The 26,438-nt window shown below is 48.0% G+C and overlaps 1 protein-coding gene across 1 annotated transcript in view; it reads left to right on the top strand.

Annotated features, from left to right (window-relative positions):
* Positions 1-12,205: 12,205 nt before the first annotated feature.
* Positions 12,206-26,438, top strand: part of SLC25A33 (solute carrier family 25 member 33) — a 35,772-nt gene continuing 21,539 nt past the window's right edge. The window contains exon 1 of the mRNA XM_023215285.2: positions 12,206-12,505. Coding sequence (XP_023071053.1) covers positions 12,450-12,505 — 56 coding nt within the window. The 5' untranslated portion in view covers positions 12,206-12,449. The remainder of the gene's footprint in view (positions 12,506-26,438) is intronic.

Raw genomic sequence — 26,438 nt, 5'->3', positions numbered from 1 at the left:
CCTTGGGCAAAGCACTCAGCCCAGCCAGCCTTGAGAATACTCACTTGCAGGGTTGTCGGGTGGATAAAATGAAACAGAGATCCACGGTCCTTCACCTACAATTCTGAAACCCAAAAGCCCAGAGAGCTAGAGTTTAACTCCCTTGACAGCAGAGCCCAACATAGCTCCATTTCATTCAGAGGCAAACTGATGCAGTTTCAGGGTGTTTTTATTTTATTTATTTTATGTTTGGATTAGGTATTTCTTTATGTTTTTGAGACAGCATCTAGCTCTCTTGCCCAGGCTGGGGTGCAATGGCACAAATTTGACTCACTGCCACCTCCATCTCCTGGGCTCAAGTCATCCTCCTGCTTCAGCCTCCCAGATAGCTGGGACTACAGGCACCTGTACCTGCCACCACACCTGGCTAATTTTTGTATTTTTTGTAGAGATGGGGTTTCACCATGTTGGCCAGGCTGGTCTCAAATTCCTGAGCTCAAGCAATCCACCCACCTCGGATTCCCAAACTGTGCTGGGATTACAGGCGTCAGCCACTGCTCCCAGCCTCTGGGTGGGGTGTGTGCGTGTGTGTGTGTGTGTGTGTGTGTCTGTGTGTATGTGTTTTGAGACGGAGTGTCGCTCTGTTGCCCAGGCTGGAATGCAGTGGTGCAATCTCGGCTCACTGCAACCTCTGCCTCCCAGGTTCAAGCGATTGTCCTGCCTCAGCCCCCAAAGTAGCTGGGATTATAGGCATGCACCACCACACCGGCTAATTTTTGTATTTTTAGTAGAGACGGGGTTTCACCATGTTGGTCAGGCTGGTCTCAAACTCCTGACCTAGTGATCCGCCCTCCTCGGCCTCCAAAAGTGCTGGAATTACAGGCGTGAGCCACTGCGCCCGGCAGGGTGTTTTTAAATCTCATGCAATGTGAGTATTCCCAGATATTATGTGCTTGATGACAGAGTGCCCAGGCCCAGGTGTGTCATGTAATATGTGTTATACGCACCATCTGTCTGTCTGACTTCTCTAAAATTGTCACAGCAACTCCAGTGTGTGAAATACAATGAGGGTTTTGGATGAGGGACTGTGTTTATAGCATCCTCTGCACAAGTTTGACGTACAGCAGGTGCTTAATAAATAATTGTCCTTCCTTCCTACCCTCCTTTTTTTTTTTTTTTTTTGAGTCAGAGTCTCATTGTGTCGCTCAGGCTGCAATGAAATAGTGTGAACACGGCTCATTGCAGCCTTAACTGCTTAGCCTCAAGTGATCCTCCCGCCTCAGCCTCCTAAGTAGCTGGGACCACAGGTGCCTGCCACCACACCTGGCTAATTTTTTTTTGTTTTTTGTAGAGAGGGGGGTCTTGCCATGTTGCCCAGGCTGGTCTCGACCTCCTGGGCTCAAGCCATCCTCCCACCTCCACCTCCCAAAGTGCTGGGATTACAGGCGTGAACCAATGCACCCCACCCCTTTGTTAAGGATTATATTTGTTATTTTATTTTATTTTATTTTTATTTTTTGAGATGGAGTTTCTGCTCTTGTGGCCCAGGCTGGAGTGCAACAGCATGATCTTGGCTTGCAACCTCCACCTCCCAGTCAAGCAATTCTCCTGCCTCAGCCTCCCAAATAGCTGGGATTACAGGCATGTACCACCACACCCGGGTAATTTTATATCTTTAGTAGAGAGAGGGTTTCTCCATGTTGGTCAGGCTGATCTCAAACTCCCAACCTCAGCTGATCTGCCCGCCTCAGCCTCCGAAAGTGCTGGGATTATAGGCGTGAGCCACCGCACCAGCCACGGGATTATGTATGTCCTTAACCTCTTTATCTCTAGCCCATCCTACTCTTCCATTCTTATGCATTTCAATGGATGCAAATAGATACCAGTAGAATCCTGATATAATCACTGTGTATTCAGCGCTGGCCATATTGGGGGCGGGGAGGGGATCTAAGCCCTTTATACAGCCCATCTCAGCTACTGCCTGAAACCAAGTAGCTGGATGGTTAATCACGTGACCCCTGCCCTCTGCCTTCTGCCAAGATATTCCCTCTATTCAAATCCAGGCTCCGCCACTTACTAGCCAGGCCTGCTGTTTAAGCTTTCCATGCCACATTACATGGGGATACAATCACAGGTCTAACTTAAAAGTGTCCTTGGCCAGGTGCAGTGACTCATGCCTGTAATCCCAGCACTTTGGGAGGCTGAGGCAGGAGGATTGCTTGAGCCCTAGAGTTCGAGACCAGCCTGGCCACCGTGGCAATACCCCATCTCTACCAAAAAACATACAAAAATTAGCCGGCTGTGGTGGTATGTGCCTGTGGTCCCAGCTACTCAGGGGTCTTGAGGTGCAAGGACTGCTTCAACCCAGAAGGTCAAGGCTGCAGTGAGCCATGATCAAACCACTGCACTCCAGTCTGAGCAACAGAGCAAGGCTCTGTCTCAAAACAACACACACAGTGTCCTAAGAGGACTTACATGCCTGACACATAAGTGTTACGATAATTATTATTAATCTTCACTCCAAACTATGTACCATAACTAGCCTCATTGTACAAGTGAGGAAACTGAGGCATGGAGAGATTATATAACTTGGCAGTTTGGCAACAGAACCCTATGCTCTACTTAGCCTCTCAGAAGTAGAGACAAAGGGAAGAGTGGGAGGGAAGGAGGAGGTAGGGAAAAGGGCATTGTCTACCCTGGCAGTAGCTGCCCAGCCAGTCATTCCCATGACAGTATCATGTCATCAATTCATTTTGAGCAGCTGCCGAATTCCAAGCATGATTCAAAACACATCAGAGGCCAGGCGTGGTGGCTCACGCCTGTAATCCCAGCACTTTGGGAGGCTGAGGCAGGTGGATCACCTGAGATCAGGAGTTTGAGACCAGCCTGGCCAACATGGCGAAACCCTGTCTCTACTGAAACTACAAAAATTAGCTAGGTGTAGTGGCTTGCACCTGTAATCCCAGCCACTTGGGAGGCTGAGGCACAAGAATTGCTTGAACCTGGGAGGCAGAGATTGCAGTGAGCTGAGATCACGCTACTGCACTCTTGCCTGGGCAAAAGAGCAAAACTCCATTTCAAAAAAAGAAGTTAAAACACACACACATTAGAAACACAAGTCTGGGCCTCTTAGACTTGAGATAGTGCACCAAAGGTGCCTCCTTATAAGAAATGATCATGAACATTTGTGGTCAGGAACAAAGAGCTCACAGAAAGTTGGGAAAACACGTTCCAGCCTTGTAGGCACAGGGCAGGACTCTTAACAGGCAGCGGCTTTTCCTTGTCAGAGCTGGAACAACACAGGCCTTTCACTAACGAGGCTTGACTTGCAGTCTCATTAAGCCCATAGCTGGAAACCTGGCTCAGGCCGGATGGGTTGAGGAGAAAGGAGACTAGGGACCTGCTGGGTATTTGTCCTTTGCCCCCAAATTGCACTACCTGCTTCTGCTGCCCCTGGGCAGAAACAGGCCTCACAGCTTCCTCTCACCCTAAGTGAGGCCTCCAGAGAGGTCCAGCCCCAGCCTTTGGCTCTCTGCTAAACTGAAATGCTCCTTACAATCCCCTGCAAAGAAATGAAACCCCAAACTTTTGGGAGAGGATGGAGGTTTTTCCAATAGCCAGCAGTTTTTACAGAAAAACAAGGATTAAAGAAGCAATTAGTGGTTTGCCAACAAGCAATCAGAGGAGAGAGCAAAAGAAATCCACAACAGGTCAGCAGGAAGCCTCAGGCCCTTCAAATTTGGAATGGTTACAAGAAGCCCAAACAAGCTTCTCCTCTTCCACCCCAGCAAGTCAGAGACCCAGGGACACCTACATGAATCTCTGAGTATGACTGTCTGTGAACTTCCTCCCCTCTGCACCTGGCATGTCATACATATCTACATGTATTTATGTCTATAATCCACCTTGCTTTTTTACTTTATAAGTCCTTCCCTCCCTCCCTCCTTCCGTCCTTCCTTCCTTCCTTCCTTCCTTCCTTTTCTTGACAAAACTCTTGCTGTATTGCCCAAGCTGGATGGAGCGCAGTGGCACTATCTCAGCTCACTGCAACCTCCACCTCCTGGGTTCAAGCAATTCTCCTGCCTCAGCCCCCCAAGTAGCTGGGATTACAGGCGCCTGCCACCCTGCCTGGGTAATTTTTGTAGTTTTAGTAGAGACGGGGTTTTGCCATGTTGGCCAGGCTGGTCTCAAACTCCTGGCCTCAAGTGATCCACCCACCTTCAGCCTCCCAAAGTGCTGGGATTACAGACGTGAGCCAACTCACCTGGCCTACTTTATGGTCAACTTTTCTAAAATACGTTATAATTAACGTACAATAAAATGCACCCGTTTTAAGTATAACTTTTAACGAGTTTAATTCTCAATGTACGGGCCGGGCGCAGGGGCTCACGCCTGCAATCCCAGCACTTTGGGAGACTGAGGCGGGTGGATCACCTGAGTTCAGGAGCTCAAGACCAGCCTGGCCAAAATGATGAAACCCCATCTCTACTAAAAGGGCATGGTAGCAGGTGCCTGTAATCCCAGTTACTCAGGAGGCTGAGGCAGGAGAATTGCTTGAACGTGGAAGGCGGAGGTTACAGTGAGCTGACATGGCGCCATTGCGCTCCAGCCTGGGCAACAAGAGCAAAACTCCGTCTCAAAAAAAAAAAAAAAAAAGAAAGAAAGATTTTCATTGTGTGTATACGCCCTGATCAGGGTATGAAACATTTTTGTCACCCCTAAGAAGTTTTTTCCAGCCTCTTTGCCTCTTTGCACTCAGTCCCCTCCTATCCCCGGCCCCCGGCATCCATTCACTTATCAGTTCTCAGTCACTAAAGATTAGTTTTACCTTTTTTAGAATTTCATATAAATGAAATCATATACTTTTTATGTCTGGTTTCTTTCTTTGTTTCTACTATTTTTTTAAATTATTTTTTTGAGATGGAGTCACACTCTGTCTCCCAGGCTGGGGTGCAGTGGTGCAATCATGGCTTACAACAGCCTCAACCTCCCAGGCTCAAGCGATTCTCCCACCTCAGCCTCCAGAGTAGCTGGGATTACAAGTACACGCTACCATACGCAGCTTATTTTAAAAATTTTTTAGAGTGAGGGTCTGTCTGTGTTGCCAGACTGGTCTTGAAATCCCAGGCTGAAGCAATCTTCAGCCTCTCAAAGTGTTAGAATTACAGGCGTGAGCCACCACGCCCAGCCTCAGGGCTTAAACCATCCTTCTGCCTCAGCCTCTCAAGTAGCCAGGACCACAGGTGTGTGCCATCACATCTAGCTGTAAAAATAATTTTACACTTGATCTTAGGTAAAAGGACGAGAAGGGATGTAAAAATAATTTTTAAAAAAAATTTTAATATTAAAATAGAGATGGGGGCCAGGTGTGGGGCCTCACGTCTATAATCTCAACACTTTGGGAGGCTGAGGCAGGCAGATCACTTGAGGTCAGGTGTTGAAGACCAGCCTGGCCAACATGGTGAAACCCTGACTCTACTAAAAATACCAAAAAATTAGCCGGGCGTGGTGGCACATGCCTGTAATCCAGTTACTCAGGAGGCTGAGGTAGGAGAATCACTTGAACCCAGGAGGGGGAGGTTGCAGTGAGCTGAGATTGCGCCACTGCACTCCAGCCTGGGTGACAGAGTGAGACTTCGTCTAAAAAAATAAATAAAAATAAATAAAATAAAATAGAGACAGGGTCTTGCTATGTTGCCCAGGTTAGTCTTAAACTCCTGAGCTGAAATGATCCTCCCACCGTGGCCTCCCAAAGTGATGAGATTACAGAGGTGAGCCACTACCGCACCCAGCCTGTAAAAATAATTTTTTTTTTTTTGACACGGAGTTTCACTCTTGTCACCCAGGCTGGAGTGCAATGGCACATTCTCAGCTCACCGAAACCCCCGCCTCTCAAGTTCAAAAGATTCTCCTGCCTCAGTCTCCCAAATAGCTGGGATCATAGCCGCCCACCACCATGCCGAAGTTGATTTTTGTATTTTTAGTAGCGCCCTGTGGGCCAGGCTGGTCTCGAACTCCTGATCTCAGGTGATCTGCCCGCCTCGGCCTCTCAAAGTGCTGGGATTACAGGCCTGAGCCACCGCACCTGGACTAAAAATAATTTTAAAATTTTTTATATTAAAATTGTTTGCGGTTGGGCGCGGTGGCTCAAGGCTGTAATCACAGCACTTTGGGAGGCCGAGACGGGCGGATCACGAGGTCAGGAGATCGAGACCATCCTGGCTAACACGGTGAAACCCCGTCTCTACTAAAAAACACAAAAAAAAACTAGCCGGGGGAGGTGGCGGGCGCCTGTAGTCTCAGCTACTCAGGAGGCTGAGGCAGGAGAATGGCATAAACCTGGGAGGCAGAGCTTACAGTGAGCCGAGATCGCGCCACTGCACTCCAGCCTGGGCGACAGAGCAAGACTCCGACTCAAAAAAAATTGTTTGCAGCTAGCAAAAACTTTTTTTTTTTGTATATTGACCTTATTTCCTGTGATCTTGCTAAATTCACTAGTTCTAGTAGTTGTTATATAGATTACTTAGAATTTTCTAGTAAACAGTTACATCATCTGTGACTGAAGACAGTTTCACTACTTTCTGATCTTTACACATTTTTTTTCTTTTTCTTGCCTTACTGCACTGACTAGGGCCTCTATTACAACATTGAGTAAGTAGTAACAGCAAATATCTTTGCTTATTGCCAATCTTAGGGGCAGTTGGTCAGTTTTTTAATGTTGTGTGTGATGTTAGCTGGAGGTTTGGGGTAGACACTTTGTATCAGATAGCAGAATTCCCTCCTGTTCCTAGTTTGCTGAGAGCTTTTTTTCATGAATAGGTGTTCAGTTTTGTCAAATGCTTTTTTTGCAATTTACATGGTCATCAGGTTTTTTCCCATTATTCTCTCTTTCTCTTTCACTGTTTTTTTGTTTGTTTGTTTGTTTGCTGTTGACACAGCCCCAGGAGGTCCTGGGAACATGTGTCCCTGTTATTCTCTTAATATGCTGAATTACATGGATTGATTTTCGAATGTTAAACCAACCTCTAATTCCTGAGCATCTCTCATTTCGTCCTGATGTATTATCCTTTTTCTATATGGCTGGATTTGATTGCCAATGTTTCACTAAAGGTTTTTATCTATTGGAATCTCTGTTGTATACCCAGTACATGGCCATGGCCAATGCCTGAGTTGGTGTCAGAGAACTCTAGAAGTCTGGCTGGCAGAGGAAGGGGGTCATCCTAGTCAGGGAAAACAGCAGGTTCAAGCCAGGCACAGTGGCTCACGCCTGTAATTCCCAGCACTTTGGGAGGCCAAGGCGGGTGGATCACCTGAGGTCAGGCGTTCGAGCCCAGCCTGGCCAACATGGTGAAACCCCGTCTCTACTAAAAATACAAAAATTAACCGGGCATGGTGGCGGGTGCTTGGAATCCCAGCTACTTGGGAGGCTGAGGCAGGAGAATCGCTTGAACCCGAGAGGCAGGAGTTGCAGTGAGCCAAGAATGCACCACTGCACTCCAGCCTGGGTGACAAGAGTGAAACTCCATGTCAAAAAAAAAAAAAAATTAGCCAAGCATGGTGACACACTTCTGTAATCCCAGCTACTCAGGAGGCTGAGGCAGGAGAATCGCTTGAATCTGGGAGGTGGAGGTTGCAGTGAGCCAAGATGGTGCCACTGCACTCCACCCTGGGTGACAGAGTGAGGCCTCCTCTTAAAACAATAGGCCAGGTGCTGTGGCTCATGCCTGTAACCCCAGCACTTTGGGAGGCTGAGGTGGGCGGCTCATGAGGTCAGGAGTTTGAGACCCAGCCTGACCAACATGGTAAAACCCTGTCTCTACTAAAAATGCAAAAGCCCAGTGTGGTGGCGCGTGCCTGGAATCCCAGCTACACAGGAGGCTGAGGCAGGAGAATTGCTTGAACCCAGGAGGCAGAGGTTGCAGTGAGCTGAGATTGCGCCACTGCACTCCAGCCTGGGAGACAGAGCAAGACTCCATATCAAAACAACAACAATAACAACAGGCTGGGCATGGTGGCTCACGCCTGTAATTCCAGCACTTTGGGAGGCCGAGGCGGGCGGGCCACCTGAGCTTCGGAGTTCGAGACCAGCCTGACAACATGGAGAAACCCCATCTCTACTAAAACTACAAAATTAATCAGGCACGGTGGCACATGCCTGTAATCTCAGTTAGTTGGGTGGCTGAGGCAGGAGAATCACTTGAACTCGGGAGACGGAGGCTGCGGTGAGCTGAGATCGCGCCATTGCACTCCAGCCTGGGCAACAAGAGTGACACTCGGTCTCAAAAAAACAAAACAAGACAAAACAAAATAAGAAAACCAAAACAACAACAACAACAAAACAGCAGATTCAAAGGCTGGTGCATGAAAGATCATTGCATCAGCTGCTAAGTAGCTGTGTGACCTTGGGCAAATCTATCCTGCTTATCCATAAAAAGGCAAGGAAAGCAAATGGGCTACCAAACATTGTGAGTATTCAATGGGACCTTGGAAAAGGTCTTGAAAAAACAGAACATGAAACGCCTTAGGAAAATTCTCATAGGAAGGCAGCCTTGCCTTGACACGGAGGTAGGGAGGCCTGTCTGTCTGTGTAGCAGAGCACTGTACTGACAATACTTGGGAAAAGAAGGCAGGAGGCCAGGTGCCACCTTGGAGTTAAGAGCCTGGGTCCCAGCCTCAAACATCTCTGTGAGCAAAGATGAAGGGCTGTGCTCTAAGTATAGCACTTCCTAGAGCTTCAAATCCTGCCCAGAGGCCCGGTGCAGTGGCTCACGCCTGTAAGTCCATCACTTTGGGAAGCCTAGGTAGGCAGATCACTTGAGGTCAGCAGTTTGAGACCAGCCCAGCCTGAAGGGGTGGCCTGCTCCTCCACACCTGTGGGCGTTTCTCGTTAGGTGGAACGAGAGACTTGAGAAAAGAAATGAGACACAGAGACAAAGTATAGAGAAAGAAAAAGTGGGCCCAGCGGACCAGCGCTCAGCATACAGAGGACCCACGCTGGCACCGGTCTCTGAGTTCCCTTAGTATTTATTGATAATTATCTTTACCATCTTAAAGATAAGGGAGTGGCAGGACAATAGGATCATTTTAGGGAGAAAATTAGCAGTAAGACATATGGATAAAGATCTCTGTGACATGGGTAAGTTCAAAGGAAAGTGCTGTGCCTTGAGATGCATATGCAAACATCTCCATAAACCTTTTAGCAGCATTGCCAGCAAGTCTTGCCAGCAAGTCCCACCTTATGCCATAAGGCGGTTTTCTCCTATCTCAGTAAACAGAGCATACAATCGGGTTTTATACAGAGATGTTCCATTGCCCAGGGACGGGCAGCATTTTTAACCAGCAAGCTGCCTTCAGGCACTTGTTTAACAAAGACACATCCTGCACAGCCCAAAATCCATTAAACCTTGAGTCACCACAACACGTCTCTTGTAAGGACAAGGTTGGGGGTAGGGTCACAGATTAACAGCATCTCAAATACAGAACAAAATGGAGTCTCTTATGTCTACTTCTTTCTATATAGACACAATAACAGGCTGATCTCTCTTTCTTTTCCCCACACCAGCCAACATGATGAAACCCCACCCCGCTACTAAAAATAAAAAAAAAAATTAGCCAGGTACAGGGGCAGGCGCCTGTAATACCAGCTACTCAGGAGGCTGAGACAGGAGAATTGTTTGAGCCCAGGAGGCAGAGGTTGCAGTAAGCTGAGATCATGCCGCTGCGCTCCAGCCTGGGGGACATCAAGACCATTTAAACAACAAAATATAGATAGATAGATAGGTAGATAGATAGATAGATAGATAGATAGATAGATAGATAGATAGATAGAGCGAGCAGGCAGGATGGCTGGGCGCAGTGGCTCACACCTGTAATCCCAGCACTTTGGCAGGCCGAGGTGGGCGTATCACCTGAGGTCAGGAGTTCAAGACCCGCTTGACCAACATGATGAAACCCCATCTCTACCAAACATACAAAATTAGCCAGGTGTGGTGGCACATGCCTGTAATCCAAGCTACTTGGGAGGCTGAGGAAGGAGAATTGCTTGAACCCAGGAGGTGGAGGCTGCAATGAGCTGAGATCGTGCCATTGCACTCCAGCCTGGGCAACATGAGTGAAACTCCATCTCGAAAAAACCAACCAACCAACAAACAAAACAGGCCAGGCTCGGTGGCTCACGCCTGTAATGCCAGCACTTTGGGAGGCCGAGGCGGGTGGATCACAAGGTCAGGAGTCTGAGACCAGCCTGGCCAACATGGTGAAACCCTGTCTCTGCTAAAAATACAAAAATTAGCCGGGTGGCATGTGCCTGTAATCCCAGCTACTCAGGAGGTTGAGGCAGGAGAATCGCTTGAATCCAGGAGGCAGAGGTTGCAGTCAGCTGAGATCACACCACAGCATTCCAGCCTGGATGACAGAGTAAGACTCCATCTCAAAATAACTAAATAACTAAATAAAAATTAAAAAAATAAAAATAAAAAATTATTTATTTTTACTTTTTTTTTTCTTTTGTAGAGACAGGGTTTTGCCTCGTTACCCAGGCTGGTCTTGAGCTACCGGACTCAAGTGATCCGCTCTTCTCAGCCTCTCAAAGTGCTGGGATGACAGGCATGAGCCGCCCGTGCCGGGTTTTCTTTACTTCTTTTTGTCAGATATCTCATGCCCTGGCATGGTTTCCCCTTCTCCTAGGCCTGGGAACAATTGGTTTAATGGTAATCACTGTATTTGCATTTTGGAGGACTGCGCCTAAGAGCTGTTTTTATTTAAAGAGTCCCAGCAATCAAATACAGATTGGATTGCTAGCTCGCCTGTTTCCACACAATTCCCTCCTACTTAAGCTCTCTATGTTTACACGCAGGACATCTAACTGCCTGTTCTGGTCAAGGTACAGCTTTCTGGAGCTCTGAGAGACGGAAGAGAAAGGGTTGGTACGTTCTACAGGTGAATGGTGGGCTGCTGAGAGATGGAGAGACATAGTCCAAGGTAACAGGAAAGCTTCTGGCACTGGTGCCTGTACAGTCAGTGGTGTCACTGCCAGGACAGGAAATAGGAGAGGCAGAGCAGGTTTGGGGGAGGGGAAGAATGATAAGTTCAGTTTGGGAGCTTTATTCATTAGCTCCTTGGGCATTACTAGGTGGCAGGTACCATGTCAGGAACAACCGTGAACAAAAGAAAGAAGGTCCCTGCTCTCCTGAAGCTTACATTCCTGTATGGAAAGGACAACTTAAATAAATCAACAAACTGCACAAGCCTGGCTCTATAGTCATGTGACAGACTGCTCTGCAAAGGCGGCCAGGGAAGACTCCATCTGGGGGAGACCTGGAGATTAGACGATGTCAGGCTGAGTATGACAATGACCCAGGGACATAGCCTGAGAGAAGCAGTTTGGATATCTAGGTCTGGGCTGGAGATGATCAGAAAAGAAGCAAAAAGCATACTGCAAAATATGCGCAGCATATAATACTAATTATAAGGAAATGAAAAATACACATAATAATAATGATTATTAATTATTTGAAACAGAATCTCGCTCTGTCGTCCAGGCTGGAGTTCAATAGCACGATCTCGGCTCACTGCAGCCTCCGCCTCCCGGGCTCAAGCGATTATCCAGCCTCAGCTACCCAAATAGCTGAGATGACAGGGGTGCGCCGCCTCACCCCGTCCAGCTAACTTTTGTATTTTTAGTAGAGATACGGTTTCGCTATCTTGGCCAGGTTGTTCTGTAACTCCTGGCCTCAGGCGATCCGCCCGCCCGCTTTGGCCTCCCAAAGTGTTGGGATTGCAGGCGTGAGCCACAGCGCAGGGCCTCACTGATTATTTGAGGCTGTTTAGATTCTGGTTTTTTAGATTCTGGTTTTTTTTTCCCTAAACGGGGTGGTGAGTACAGAGGTGTGAGATGTAACACGTAATTTGTACACCTTTTGCACACGTAAATATCACAAAGTAAACTTTTAAAATAAGGCAAGGCCTAGGGCCTCGCGAGGCTTCTCTGAGGAGCGAGGACCAGGCAGTCACAGCTAGTTTCCACTGCCTCCAGGCTCCGGCCTACGCCAGCCCCTCTCCCCAGTCATCCGCTCGGGGCTGGCTCCGCCCCAGAACTGCGCAAGCTCCCCGCCTACATCTGCTTCCTAACCAATGGACGCTCGAGATTTGGGTCCACACCCCCGTCACGCCCCGCCCCAGACTCGCGCGCCGCGTGTCGTCACGGCCCGGCCCCCGCCACGTGACGGCCGCGCGCCGGGCTCTCGCTCCCCGCCGGGCTCGCGCCTCAGAGGCCGGTGAGGCGCCGGCGGCCACGCCGCGGAGGGCGCGGGCCAAGCAGAGCCGGGCGTTGGGGCCCGCGTGCGCATGGAGGCGTTGCCGGCAGGCCCCTGAGGGCAACGGGGAGACACGACCCGGCGACCTCGCGCATCCCTCGAGCCGCCACGCGCTCTCGCCACCGGGCGGCAACGGGCCGCGGAGCCGGCGCGGCCATGGCGACGGGCGGCCAGCAGAAGGAGAACACGCTGCTTCACCTCTTCGCCGGCGGGTGAGTTTCCGGGCCCAGCCGCGCGCCCCGCCGCCTACGGTCCCCTCGGCCTTCGCCCCGGGCGCGGTCCCAGCCTCCCGCGGCGGTTACCGGCCCTCCCCGGGCTACGGCGCCGGCGCCCGGGAGGAGGAAGTCCCGGCGTCGGGGGCTGGTGGGCAGGGCCAAGGGAGGGGGTCGGGCCTTCCTCACCCCTCCGTTCTGACCGCAGCCCCCAGGGCGGCTGTGTCCCGCCGCCCGTCCTCCCCGCGGCGTCCCCAGCTTTTTCCCATTCTGAACAGTCAGTGGCCGGTGAGTGTTGCTCGGCGGCGGTCCTGCCTGGACGCTGTGGCGCGGTCCCCCTCCCCCGCCCCCTTCTCCCGGGGCCTTTCCCGAAGCGCAGCGCCTCAGAGCCCGGGGCAGGATCGCTGATGCTCGGGTGTGCCCGAGGTTCCACAGGGCAGTGCGGGAGGTCGTCCGGATGGGCAAAACGGTCTGCGGACGTTGGACACCAGCAAGGCCTGGATGGTGCTGGGGAACGGTGATGCTGGCGGCCTCACGCGGGATGGCTAAGCCTGGGACCCAGACTAATATGAGGTCTGAAAGGTGTGTTGAGACACTTCTCGCCGGCTGGTGGGCGCTTCCAACGCCGGAGACCGCAGAATTATAAGGTGTTCCTTGTTTTGAAAGCTGCATTAGGTCTGTGATCAGGCACCTTTTTTCCAGCGGAGACAATGCATTTTTAGGAGGTTGAGTTCTGCAGTTAGGAAGGGAGATAATTTTTTTTACCTCCCTGCCCCTCACCACCTTGCCCCTTCCTCCCCATTCCCCCCCACCTCGAGAAGGTAAAATATTTTTGAGTATTAGTAATTTTCTTTTTTCCTTTATCACAGACGGTGGCTTGGGGTCCCTTCGGAGTCTTCCAGATGTTTGGAGTCTTAATTTGAGGACCTCATGGGCCTGGCACAGCAATTTTTGAGTGTAGGATATTTTGCATAAAGTAGTTTAACCTGGATGATCATCTTGGCTTGAGTAGTTTAGTTGCAGCCTGGATTCCTACCTGGATATGTTCCTTACAACAAACAATGGTTGAGAAACTTACCTTCGAAGATGACTGATGAAAGCGTCCCTGACCTTTTTTGTGCTTGTATTGTGGGCAGTCACCAGGTTACTTTAACCAAAAACTTTAGTGGATCTTCATAGATAGGAAGAGTTTCTCATTCATCTCTTCCCTGTCATTCCTTTGCAACCCTTACCTCCATGTCTCCATTGAGACTTCCTTTTGTTTTTGTTGTTGTTGTTGTTGTTGTTATTTTGAGATGGAGTTTCGCTCTTGTTGCCCAGACTGGAGCCCAATGGTGCGATCTCGGCTCATCGCAATCTCCGCCTCCCAGGTTCAAGCAATTTTCCTGCCTCAGCCTCCCGAGTAGCTGGGATTATAGGCATGCACCACCACGCCCAGCTAATTTTGTATTTTTAGTAGAGACGGGGTTTCTTCATGTTGAGGCTGGTCTCGAACTCCTGACCTCAGGTGATCCGCCTGCCTCGCCTCCCCTCCCAAAGTGCTGGGATTACAGGCCTGAGCCACCGCGCCCGGCCCTTTGTTTTGTTTTGTTTGAAAGGGAGTCTTCTTTTTTTGCAGGCTGGAGTGCAGTGGTGCGATCTCTGGGCTCGCTGCAACCTCCGCCTCCTGGGTTCAAGGGATTCTCCAGCCTTAGCGTCCCGAGTAGCTGGGATTACAGGCTCCCACCACCACGTGCGGCTATTTTTTTTTTTTTTTTTGAGACAGAGTCTCAGTCTGTCTCCCAGGCTGGAATGCAGTGGCTCCATCTCGGCTCACTGCAAGCTCCGCCTCCCGGGTTCACGCCATTCTCCTGCCTCAGTCCTCCAGAGTAGCTGGGACTACAGGCGCCCGCTAACTTTTTGTATTTTTAGTAGAGACGGGGTTTCACCGTGTTAGCCAGGATGGTCTCCATCTCCTGACCTCGTGATCCGCCCGCCTCGGCCTCCCAAAGTGCTGGGATTACAGGCGTGAGCCACCACTCCAGGCTGAGATTTCCTTTCAGAGTAACACAAGGGGGAAGCTTTCTTAAATTAAGCCACTCTATATAAATTTGTCTTTCTTGGGAATTTTAAACAAGTTGGCCATTTTTTTTGTCTCACACGTTTTTTAAGCCAAGAAGGATCATTAAAAAAAAGAAAAAAAAAAGAATTTCTGCTCAGTGATTTTGACTTACTGTTTTTAGTGAGGTGGTTTTTGTTTTGTTGTGTGTGTGGTTTTCTTTTTTTTTTTTCAGACGGACCCTCTGTCACCCAGGCTAGAGTGCAGTGGCACAATCTCGGCTCACTGCAAGTTCCGCCTCCCGGGTTCACGTCATTCTCCTGCCTCAGCCTCCCGAGTAGCTGGGACTACAGGCGCCCGTCGCCAGGCCTGGCTAATTTTTTGTATTTTTAGTAGAGACGGGGTTTCACAGTGTTAACCAGGATGGTCTCAATCTTCTGACCTCGTGATCCACCTGCCTTGGCCTCCCAAAGTGCTGGGATTACAGGCGTGACCCACCGCGCCCGGCCAGTGAGGTGGTCTTTTAAATTTTTTCTTTGTATTCCAAACCAGGAGAGTTGCATGCTGGAGCAACCTCTGTTGAGGCGCACTGTGAAATGGATGGCCCTGTCTTGTTGAATCTCCCTCTGTACCCTTCACTGTGCCCTCTGGCTGCCAGATTCTACTAGGGCACTAGCCTTTTACCTTGTGATGGAGTAAATCTGCAGTGGCCGGCAGAGTTCTCCTGCTTGATTAAGATGTAGGTAGTTTATTAGGGTGTCGCCTGAAGCCATTGTATTTAACAAGTTTCCCTTCCTGTATTGGCAGCAGTTTGAGATTCAAGAAAGAAAAGACAGCTTCCAAAAGGATGTTTTCAGAGTAACTAATTGGATTTTGATCCACTCTCACTAGCCTAAAATATTTTACTTCACTTTCTGTTAGGGAAGAACATGAAAGGAGCTGAGTGTAAAATGGCTGTATTGTATGGTTAAAATGAGTCCACCCAGAGGTCCCACCTACTCCGGTGGAATATGTGCTGCTTTGCTCCAAGTAACTAGTTGCCACGCCGCTGTTGTTAAGCTGGCGTCTTTCCAGAAAACGAGATGCACTTCCTTTGAAAAGAAGTCAGAGCCCCTACTTTAAAAATCTGTCACATTTCTCTTATTTTTTGAATAGCCATTGGAAACTATAACAGCAAATAAGTTTAATACTGTTGCTAATTAATGATACTGAACAAGCATTTTTTTTTTTTTTTTTTTTAAGATGGAGCCTCACTCTGTCTCCCAGGCTGGAGCGCAGTGGTGCAATCTCTGCTCACTGCAACCTCCGCCTCCTGGGTTGAAGCGATTCGATTCACATGCCTCAGCCTCCCAGGTAGCTGGGATTACAGGCGTGTGCCACCATGCCCAGCTAATTTTTGTATTTTTAGTAGAGATGGGGTTTTGCCATGTTGGCTAGACTGGTCTCGATCTCCTGACCTAAGGTGATGCACCCACCTTGGCCTTCCATTCTTTTTTTTTTTTTTTTTTGAGACGGAGTCTCGCTCTGTTGCCCAGGCTGGAGTGCAGTGGCCGGATCTCAGCTCACTGCAAGCTCCACCTCCCGGGTTTACGCCATTCTCCTGCCTCAGCCTCCCGAGTAGCTGGGACTACAGGCGCCTGCCACCTCGCCCGGCTCGTTTTTTGTATTTTTTAGTAGAGACGGGGTTTCACCGTGTTAGCCAGGATGGTCTCGATCTCCTGACCTCGTGATCCACCCGTCTCGGCCTCCCAAAGTGCTGGGATTACAGGCTTGAGCCACCGCGCCCGGCTCTTTAAGATCTTAAACTAGGCCAGGCACGGTGACTCACGCCTGTAATCCCAGCACTGTTGGAGGCTGAGGCAGGTGGATCACCTGAGGTCAGGAGTTCGAGACCAGCCTGGCCAACATGGCAAAACCCCATCTCTACTGAAAATACAAAAATTAGCTGGGCTTGGTGGCACATGCCTGTAATCCCAGCTACTTCGGAGGCTGAGGTAGGAGAATCGCTTGAACCTGGGAGGCAGAGGTTGCAGTGAGCCGAGATTGCTCCACTGCACTCCAGCCTGGGGGACAGAGAGAGAGAGACTCCATCTCCGAAAAAAAAAAAAAAAAAACAAAAAAATTAAACTATAATAAGACGCAGATATTTTCAAAATTCAGTTTTCCCACCTAGTATGGGCAGCTGTTGCCAGGTGTACTCAGGTACTTTTCCCTACAAATTAAATCTTTATCGGCTGGTGGTTACTTTTTTGTTTTTCTTCTTTTTTTTGAAGAAGCGTTTCTCTCTGTGACCCAGGCTGGAGTGCAGTGGTGCCATCTCGGCTCACTGCAACCTCCACCTCCTGGGTTCAAGCCATTCTTGTGCCTCAGCCTCCCAAATAGCTGGAATTACAGGCATGCACCACCATGCCCTGCTGTTTTTTGTATTTTTAGTAGAGACTGGGTTTCACCACATTGGCCAGGCTGGTCTTGAACTCCTGACCTCAGGTGACCTGCCCACCTCAGCCTCCCAAAGTGCTGGAATTACAGGCGTGAGCCACCAAGCCAGCCAATGTCAGGTTTCAAGTAAAACTTTGCAGAAATTTACAGTGTATACAGAAAAGCACCTAATGTTTTTCAAATAGCACGATAGAGGTAGCAGGTGAAATAGCAGTTACCAAACCTCCAAAGATTAGGATTGCAGGATGTCTGGCAGTATCATTTGTTGGCAGAATGTGGATAAGCTGTGAGCCTGGAAAGCAGTTTACCATCAGTGGGGTAGTGATTATTATCAGAAAAAGCATACAGACCTTGGTTTTAGTTCCTGATATGCATGTATGCATAGGGAACAGAGGCTCTTGTTGAAGACAGTTGGTTTTTACAAATTTTCCTTGATAGTTTAAACTCAGAGTTAAAAAGCACAATTCTGTGTGCATAATTTAAAGTTTTATGACTTCTGATCACATAAAGATACTTTTTTTAAAATCCCAGTATATATTATAGCAGTAATGTTGTAGTTTTACTCTGCTGTCAACTAGAGGTGAGGTGCCTAAGCCACAAGGGGAAAAATTAAAACTTAGGGCGGCATGGGTGTAAAAGGATTGGAAGGTTAACTATGTCTTCATCTAATAAATACAAACCTTCAATTTTGGAAAGGAATAATGAGAGAAGATAGAGGAATGGGGAGGGGAGTGTTTTTTTTTTTTTTGAGACGGAGTTTTGCTCTTGTTGCCCAGGCTGGAGTGCAGTGGTGTGATCTCAGCTCACAACAACCTCTGCCTCCCAGGTTCAAGCGATTCAAGGGGAGCCTATTTTTATCTTTTAAGAAAATGAATACCTAGACCAGGTGTGTTGGCTCATACCTGTGATTCCAACACTTTATTTATTTATTTTTTTCGAGATGGAGTCTCACTCTGTCGCTTAGGCTGGAGTGCAGTGGCGAGATCTCTGCTCACTGCAACCTCCGCCCTCCGAGTTCAAGCGATTCTCCTGCCTCAGCCTCCTGAGTAGCTGGGAGTACAGGTGCCTGCCACTGCGCCTGGCTAATTTTTTTTTTGTATTTTTGGTAGAGACGGGGTTTCACCATCTTGACCAGGCTGGTCTTGAACTCCTGATCTCGTGATCCACCCCTCTCGGCCTCCCAAAGTGCTGGGATTATAGGCGTGAGCCACTGTGCCTGGCCAATTCCAGCACTTTAAAAGGAGGCCGAGGCAGGTGGATCTCTTTTTTTTTTTTTTTTTTGAGACTGAGTCTTGCTCTGTCACCCAGGCTGGAGTGCAGTGGCGTGATACCGGCTCACTGCAAGCTCCGCCTCCTGGGTTCATGCCTTTCTCCTGCCTCAGCCTCCCGAGTAGCTGGGACTACAGGTGCCCACCACCATGCCCGGCTAATTTTTTGTATTTTTAGTAGAGACGGGGTTTCACCGTGTTAGCCAGAATGGTCTCGATCTCCTAACCTCGTGATCCGCCTGCCTCGGCCTCCCAAAGTGCTGGGATTATAGGCGTGAGCCACCGTGCCCAGCCCCACAGAGAATTTTCTCTGCACTTTGGCATCAGTGACTGACTAGAACACTGTTACCTTAGGAGCAAAATTAAATTAATGTCCAGGATGTTTACTCAGAACTGTTAAGACAAGCATGAGTCCCAACTGGCCTTTGGAAGATTATTTATATTAGTAAAACTCTAACTGCTTTCTTGAAAAGTTTAGGTATACGTTTTTTTTTTGGACTAGGCTCATGTAGGGGGCATTCAGTTGCAAGTAATAGAAGATTCAACTTCAAACTGGCTTGATTATGGGTACAAAAACCTCAACTCTAGAAGGAGCGCAGGCTTAAGGTGAGGGCTTAGCTGAGCAGTGCGTCAGTGTCACCGGGAGGGGCCCACCCATGCCTGCTTGGCCTCCAGTAACCTGCTTCATTGTAAGGCTGGCCCTGCGTAGCCACAGAAGGGCTTCCAGTATCAGCTCCTTGTATTTCTCCCACCATTGAGCAAATCTTCAGTGTAATTCTGGACCCACTAGGACATGTACCCCTTGCTGTAAACCAGTCATTACTCCCAGGGAAATTATGCTGAGTACTTGGGCTGAAATCATATGCCCGTCCCTAAACAGATTACAAGGCAAAGTGGATGTTATGATATGGACGGGCTTCAGTGAGTCAGGCCAAAACTAGACATGAGTTCAATCCTGTCCACACTGTGTGGCTTAAGAAATTGGGGATCTTGGCCAGGTGCAGTGGCTCATGCCTGTAATCCCAGCACTTTGGGAGGCCAAGGTGGGCAGATCACCTGAGTCAGGAGTTTTGAGACAGGCCTGGCCAACATGGTGAAACCCCATCTCTATTAAAAATACAAAAATTGGGCCGGGCGCGGTAGCTCACACCTGTAATACCAGCACTTTGGGAGGCCGAGGCGGGCGGATCACGAGGTCAGGAAATCAAGACCATCCTGGATAACACAGTAAAACCCCGTCTCTACTAAAAATACAAAAAATTAGCCAGGCGTGGTGGCGGGCGCCTGTAGTCCCAGCTACTCGGGAGGCTGAGGCGGGAGAATGGCGGGAACCCGGGAGGCAGAGCTTGCAGTGAGCCGAGATCCGGCCACAGCACTCCAGCCGGGGCGACAGGGCGAGACTCCGTCTAAAAAAAAAAAAAAAAAATACAAAAATTAGCAAAGCATTGTGGCGCATATCTGTGATCCCAGCTACTCAGGGGGCTGAGGCAGGCGAATTGCTTGAACCCAGGAGGCAGAGGTTGCAGTGAACTGAGATTGTGCAACCCTGGGCAACAAGAACAAAACTCCATCTCAAAAAAAAAAAAAAAATGAGGGATCTTGCTAAGACAGAGGAAGAGGGGGATGGATGCTGGGGAGGCAACCAGCAATGCCACCAATCCATTATATGGTCTTCAAACAGTACCCATTTTATTGGTCTAGAGCAGGGTTTCTCAACTTTGGTTGGATGATTGATTGTCTGTGAGGGATGGGCTGTCTTGTATATTGTAGGATGTTTAGCAGCGTCCCAGGCCTCTACCCACTAGATACGAGTAACCCCCCCTCCCCCATTTCAAAACCCAAAATGTCTTCAGACATTTTGTTACTGGGGTGGGGACAAAATTGCCCCAATTGAGAACTACTGGTTTAGAATAGTGGCCTTCAAAGTTGTTTTTTTTTTTTAAGTTTTTGTGGGTTTCTTGTTTATTTTGTTTTGGGTTTTTTTTTTTTTTTTTTCTCCCTTCCTGTCACTCAGGCTGGAGTGCAGGCGTATGATCATTGCTCACTGCAGCCTTGACCTGCCAGGCTCAAGCAATCCTCTCACCTCAGCCTCCGGAGTAGCTAGGCTAGAGACTAGAGTAGCTGGGACTACAGGTGCACGCCACCATGCCTGGCTAATTTCTGTAGTTTTTATAGAGATGGGTTTTCACCATGTTGCCCAAGGTGGTCTCAGAACTCCTGAGCTCAAGCAATCTGCCTGCCTTGACCTCCCAAAGTGCTAGGATTACAGGTGTGAGTCACTGTGCCCAGCCATGGCCTTCAAACTTTAATCATACACTGCTATGATTAAAATGTTTGTGCATATCTTATGTATAATTATATTACCCTATTACTTTGATACATATTATAAGACCTATACACAAAATAGAAATTAAATGGGCTGGGTGCGGTGGCTTATGCCTATAAACCCAGTACTTTGGGAGGCCCAGGCGGGTGCATCGCCTGAGGTCAGGAGTTCAAGACCAGCCTGGCCAACATGGTGAAACCCTGTCTCTACTAAAAATACAAAAATTATCCAGGTATGGTTGGCACACACTTATAATCAAGCGAGGCATGAGAATCGCTTGAACCTGGGAGGCAGAGGTTGCAGTGAACTGAGATCACGCCACTGTACTCCAGCCTGGGTGACAGAGTGAGACTCTGTCTCAAAAACAAAAAACAAACAAAATAGAAATTAAATGGTGGAGGTTATAAACAAAGTGTCATTTCTTTCTGTATGCCAGTAGGTCATGATGCACATCTCTTAAGAGTATATAACCCAGTTTGGAGATTCCTTGTCTAAAATACTGCTTCCCAGTCAGATTAGTTAATTTTCCAACTATGTGAGTCTAATGCTGTGTCAGCATGTAACTGGCGGTTGAATATGACTTTTCCTATTGTCTGAGCACTGGCTACTGGATCCCTCAGATGAACTGAGAGGATCCTAGTCTAAGACTTAGGTGGAAGAACCTGCCCTGCTGCCGTTGACCAGACTATTTATGAGAGAAGAATGGTTGTGGGTGTCAACACTGTGGCCTGTGGGCAGAGAGGATTTTCCTATTGTCCCCATCTCTATCCCCAGCCCCTAGTAGGTCTGGACTACAGACTGAGAGAGCGCGTAAGACAGGGAGACTGGTAGCTTGCTCTGTGACCAGATGCCTCCTACAAGTGAGAGGCTGGTGCATCAGCCCAAGCCAACAGGATGAGAAGGGACTGGGTGGTGTGCTTGGGAAGGACGCTCAGTGACTCCCACTTTGAGCCAATCTTGTTAACTCCTAGAGGTCCCATTGCCTTGATGTCAAGGAACATGGGGACCAAAGGAAGGGAGACACCTAGTTCTGCCCGCAGGCTCCCCAGGGCAAGTAAGGCAGAAAAGAGATGGGTGGATGAACTGCTGGTGGGATCAATGAGAGTTCCCAGTGTTGAGACTCATAGTAGGTTGAACGCCATCTGCAATGAAATAACCTTCACCAGGGCCTCCAGTACATCACAAACCTTTTTTTTTTTTTTTTTTTTGATACGGAGTCTTGCTCTGGAGTGCAGTTGTGCAATCTCGGCTCACTGCATCCTCAGCCTCCCAGGTTCAAGCGATTCTCCTGCCTCAGCCTCCTGAGTACCTGGGATTACAGGAACCTGCCACCATGCCCAGCTAATTTTTGTATTTTTAGTAGACACAGGGTTTCATCATGTTGGTCAGGCTGGTCTCTCAAACTCCTTACTGCGAGTAATCTGCCTACCTCGGCCTTCCGGAGTGCTGGGATTACAGGTGTGAGCCACCATGCCCAACTTATTTTTTTTTAATATATATATTTATATATATATATATTTTGAGATGCGGTCTCATGCAGGCTGGAGTGCAGTAGTGTCATCTCAGCTCACTGCAGCCTTGACCTCCCTGGGTTCAGGTGATTCTCCTAAGTAGCTGGGACTACAGGTGCACACCACCACACCTGACTAATTTGTTGTTTTTGTAGAGACGAACTCCAGCCTGGGTAACAGAGCAAGACCCTCTCTCTTTAAGAAAATGGCCTGCCATCGTGAAAGAGGTCATTGATTCACTGTTACTAGGGCATTTGCTTTTTTGGACAAACACACCATCCTTTGATTAGTGGCATAGACTTGGATGACAGTTGGCCAAAGTAATGAGTGCAGTTTCCTTAGGGACAAAGCAAAGGTGGTTGGCCTGTATGGTATTTGAACTTACTGGCTTTCTGATGAAAAGATTTACCCAGAAGCTCTTTTTTCCCAATGATTTGGAGTTATGTTATTTAACACAAATAGATTTCAGATATTTCTTTATTTTACTATGTTGCTGGTAAGTTTTTCAGTATCTTTAAATGTTATACTTTTTAAGGCATGTGGTTATTATGACAGGTAAGAATATTTTGTATGAATAGACATGGGTTAGAAAGTTTTTACGGCTAGCTGGGTGTGGTGGCTCACACCTGTAATCCCAGCTGTCAGGGAGGCAGAGGCGGGAGGATAGCTTGAGCCCAGGAGTTCGAGACCTGCCTGGGTAATATAGCGAGACCCCGTTCTCCACAAAAAGGAAAAAAAAAAAGAAAGTTTTTACGTCTAACATTTTTATTTTTATTTTTTATTTATTTATTTGTTGAGACTGAGTCTTGGCTTTGTCACCCAGGCTGGAGTGCAGTGGTACGATCTCAGCTCACTGCAACCTCTGCCTCCTGGTCTTAAGCCATCCTCCCACCTCAGCCTCCCGAGTAGCTGGGACTACAGGTGCACATCACCAAACCCAGCTAATTTTTTAATGTGTATTCTTGGCAGAGACAGGGTTTCGACCTGTTGTCCAGGCTGGTCTCCAACTCCTGAGCTCAAGTGCTCCACCCTCCTCGGCCTCCTAAAATGCTAGGATTACAGGCATGAGCTGCCACACCCGGCCACTTCTATCTTTTTTTAAATATTTCTTATTATAGCCTATTTTCTTTAGATATATTCTAGTACTTAGAGCAAATTACACAGACCGGTATTAAGCTAGGCCCACAACTTGATTAAAAATAAAAATAGGCCAGGCACGTGGCTCACACCTGTAATCCCAGCACTTTGGGAGGCCAAGGCGGGTAGATCACTTCAAGTCAGGAGTTCAAGACCAGCCTGGCCAACATGGTGAAATCCCGTCTCTACTAAAAAATACAGCTGAGACCTGTAGTCTCAACTACTCAGGAGGCTGAGGCACGACAATTGCTTGAACCCAGGAGGCGGAGGTTGCAGTGAGTTGAGATGGCACCACTGCACTCCCAGCCTGGGTGACAGAGTGAAACTGTCCCCCCAAAATAAATAGGTAAATAAATAAAATAATCCCTCATGGGGATTTTACTTCATTCATTACTTTCAGAGTCTGTGTTAGGTACTAGGTTAGCTTTTAGATTTCCAGCATTTGCCTCTCGTGGAATAGGGAAACTGCATAAACATTCTGTACGTCCAGGCCTGTTTTTCCTTCCTGTTGTTACCTTTCCCAGGCAGAGATTCTGGTGCTCTACCATTTTTATTGACCCACCTATTTTATGCCAGGTGCCTGGTATACTCTACTTGCAAGAATGTAAGAACTGCTTTTCTCCAAGGAGCTCTCGGTCTAGTGAGAAATACTTTTTTTCAAATACTTAGAAACCTTGGAAGACATTTTCCTTGAAATCTCAATTGAATAATTCCTTTTGCTTAGTAAATACTGTTTAGGAACTTGTTGAGCCCTGATGCCAGGGATGGAAAGATAAGTAAGGCCCTAGGTCTGGATCTTGAGGAACTCATCAGATTCTAGAGCAATGTTTTCCAGAGTGAGGCCTGTGTCACTGGTAGGCATGGGTGAGGATGTATCTATGGCCCTTGACATTGTTATTTATAACTAGCCCATCAAACATGTTATTTCACTGGTAGTATTGTTTAAGAGATGATGGACATTAAGTATTTTAGAATAAATAAGTGAGTTGTCTTGAAGAAAAATATTTAATAGTAATTCAGGTAATATCTCGATATGAATATGTTATAAGGGTAATACTCAAATGACTGGCTTAGGGGAACCCTGATCCAGAGAGACAGTGTGCGAGGTGAAAACACAGGATTGACTGATTAGTTGTGAATGAGGGAAACACAAGGACTTCATTGTTCAAAGTGATTAATCAGATTTTTTTTTGGTTTGTTTAAGACAGTCTTGCTCTGTCACCCAGGCTGGAGTGCAGTGACACAATCTTGGCTCACTGCAAACTCCGCCTCCCACATTCAAGCTATTCTCCTGCCTCAGCCTCCCCGGTAGCTGGAGTTACAGGCATTATAGGCAGGCGCCACCAGACCCGGCTAATTTTTGTATTTTTTTTAGTAGAGATTGGGTTTCACCATGTTGGCCAGGCTGGTCTCGAACTCCTGGCCTCAAGTATCCACCTGCCTCAACCTCCCAGGGTGGTAGTATTACAGGTGTGAGCCACAGTGCTTGGCCGAAAGTAATTAATCAAATTCTAAGAAGGGTCTGTATTGGGGTAAATGTTGATTTTCAAAATAATATATTCACCTGAATGAACTATTTTGTTGGAATGTGCAAAAATACTTTTCTAGGCCGGGCGCGGTGGCTCAAGCCTGTAATCCCAGCACTTTGGGAGGCCGAGACGGGCGGATCACGAGGTCAGGAGTTCGAGATCATCCTGGCTAACACGGTGAAACCCCGTCTCTACTAAAAAATACAAAAAGCTAGCCGGGCGAGGAGGCTGGCGCCTGTAGTCCCAGCTACTCGGGAGGCTGAGGCAGGAGAATGGCGAGAACCCGGGAGGCGGAGCTTGCAGTGAGCTGAGATCTGGCCACTGTACTCCAGCCTGGGTGACAGAGCAAGACTCCGTCTCAAAAAAAAAAAAAAAAAAGTTGTCTGCTTATTAATGGTCTTACTCATTTGGGGAATACTACTTTAAAAGACTTGTCAGCCGGGCGCGGTGGCTCAAGCCTGTAATCCCAGCACTTTGGGAGGCCGAGACGGGTGGATCACGAGGTCAGGAGATCGAGACCATCCCGGCTAACACTGTGAAACCCCGTCTCTACTAAAAAATACAAAAAAACTAGCCGGGCGAGGTGGCGGGCGCCTGTAGTCCCAGCTACTCCGGAGGCTGAGGCAGGAGAATGGCATAAACCCGGGAAGCGGAGCTTGCAGTGAGCTGAGATCCAGCCACTGCACTCCAGCCCAGACGACAGAACGAGACTCCGTCTCAAAAAAAAAAAAAAAAAAAAAAAACACTTGTCAGAGAATGGAATTTATTTATAGGAAGTTTATTTTTCAAAATTCAAAGAAAAAATATTCTCTATTGAAGAACCTATCTTTTTTTTTTTAAATAGTTACTTAAAAAGCAAAAAGGCAATATGTTAACAGATTCAGGCTTCTGCTATTAAATTTGCCAGAGTAATAAATAGTATATGTATTTCAGGTATCTGCTTTTTAAAAAATAAAAATCTTCTGGCTTAATATTTTCCAGCAGAATTCTTACTATTTAAACTGCTGAGATACATTCTTTTTGTTTTTTCTTTCTTTTCTTTTTTTTTGAGATGGACTCTTGCTCTGTCGCCCAGGCTGGAGTGCAGTGGCCCAATCTCGGCTCACTCACTGCAAGGTCCACCTGCCGGATTCAAGCGATTCTCCTGCCTCAGCCTCCCGAGTAGCTGGGACTACAGGCGCCCCCCCCCGCCGCGCCCGCCACGACACCCGGCTAATTTGTTTTTGTATTTTTAGTAGAGACGGGGTTTCACCATATTAGCCAGGATGGCGTCGATCTCCTGGCCTCGTGATCCGCCCACCTCGGCCTCCCAAAGTGCTGGGGTTACAGGCGTGAGCGCCGCGCTTGGCCCTCTTTGTTCTTTCAAGTGCCTTTGTCATCTGAAAAGTAATGTGTTAGTGATCTCCTATCTATCTTTTAGGAACCGCAGTGTTCAGATGAGACATTTCTCTTGGATTAGTCTGTGGTATTCATATTATGATATAAAACTAGTGAAGAGAATAAAATGCTCCAAACAAGACCCTGATTTTTGTTTTGTTTTGTTTTCATTTTTTTCCTAAATGAAAGTTTGTGACTGTGGGAAAATGAGTCTGGATCCTTCTGGGCTTGATTTTGCAGCTGAAATTTACCATTTATAGTAGGATCTTAATTGTTCCAGAAAAGTTTTGTAAACATTCAGCTAGGTT

The sequence above is a fragment of the Piliocolobus tephrosceles genome, chromosome 1 (genome assembly GCF_002776525.5).
Source record: "Piliocolobus tephrosceles isolate RC106 chromosome 1, ASM277652v3, whole genome shotgun sequence".
NCBI classification, from domain to species: domain Eukaryota; kingdom Metazoa; phylum Chordata; class Mammalia; order Primates; family Cercopithecidae; genus Piliocolobus; species Piliocolobus tephrosceles.
The sequence above is the reverse complement of the archived record's forward strand: the minus strand, read 5'-3'. Positions and strand labels throughout refer to the sequence as shown.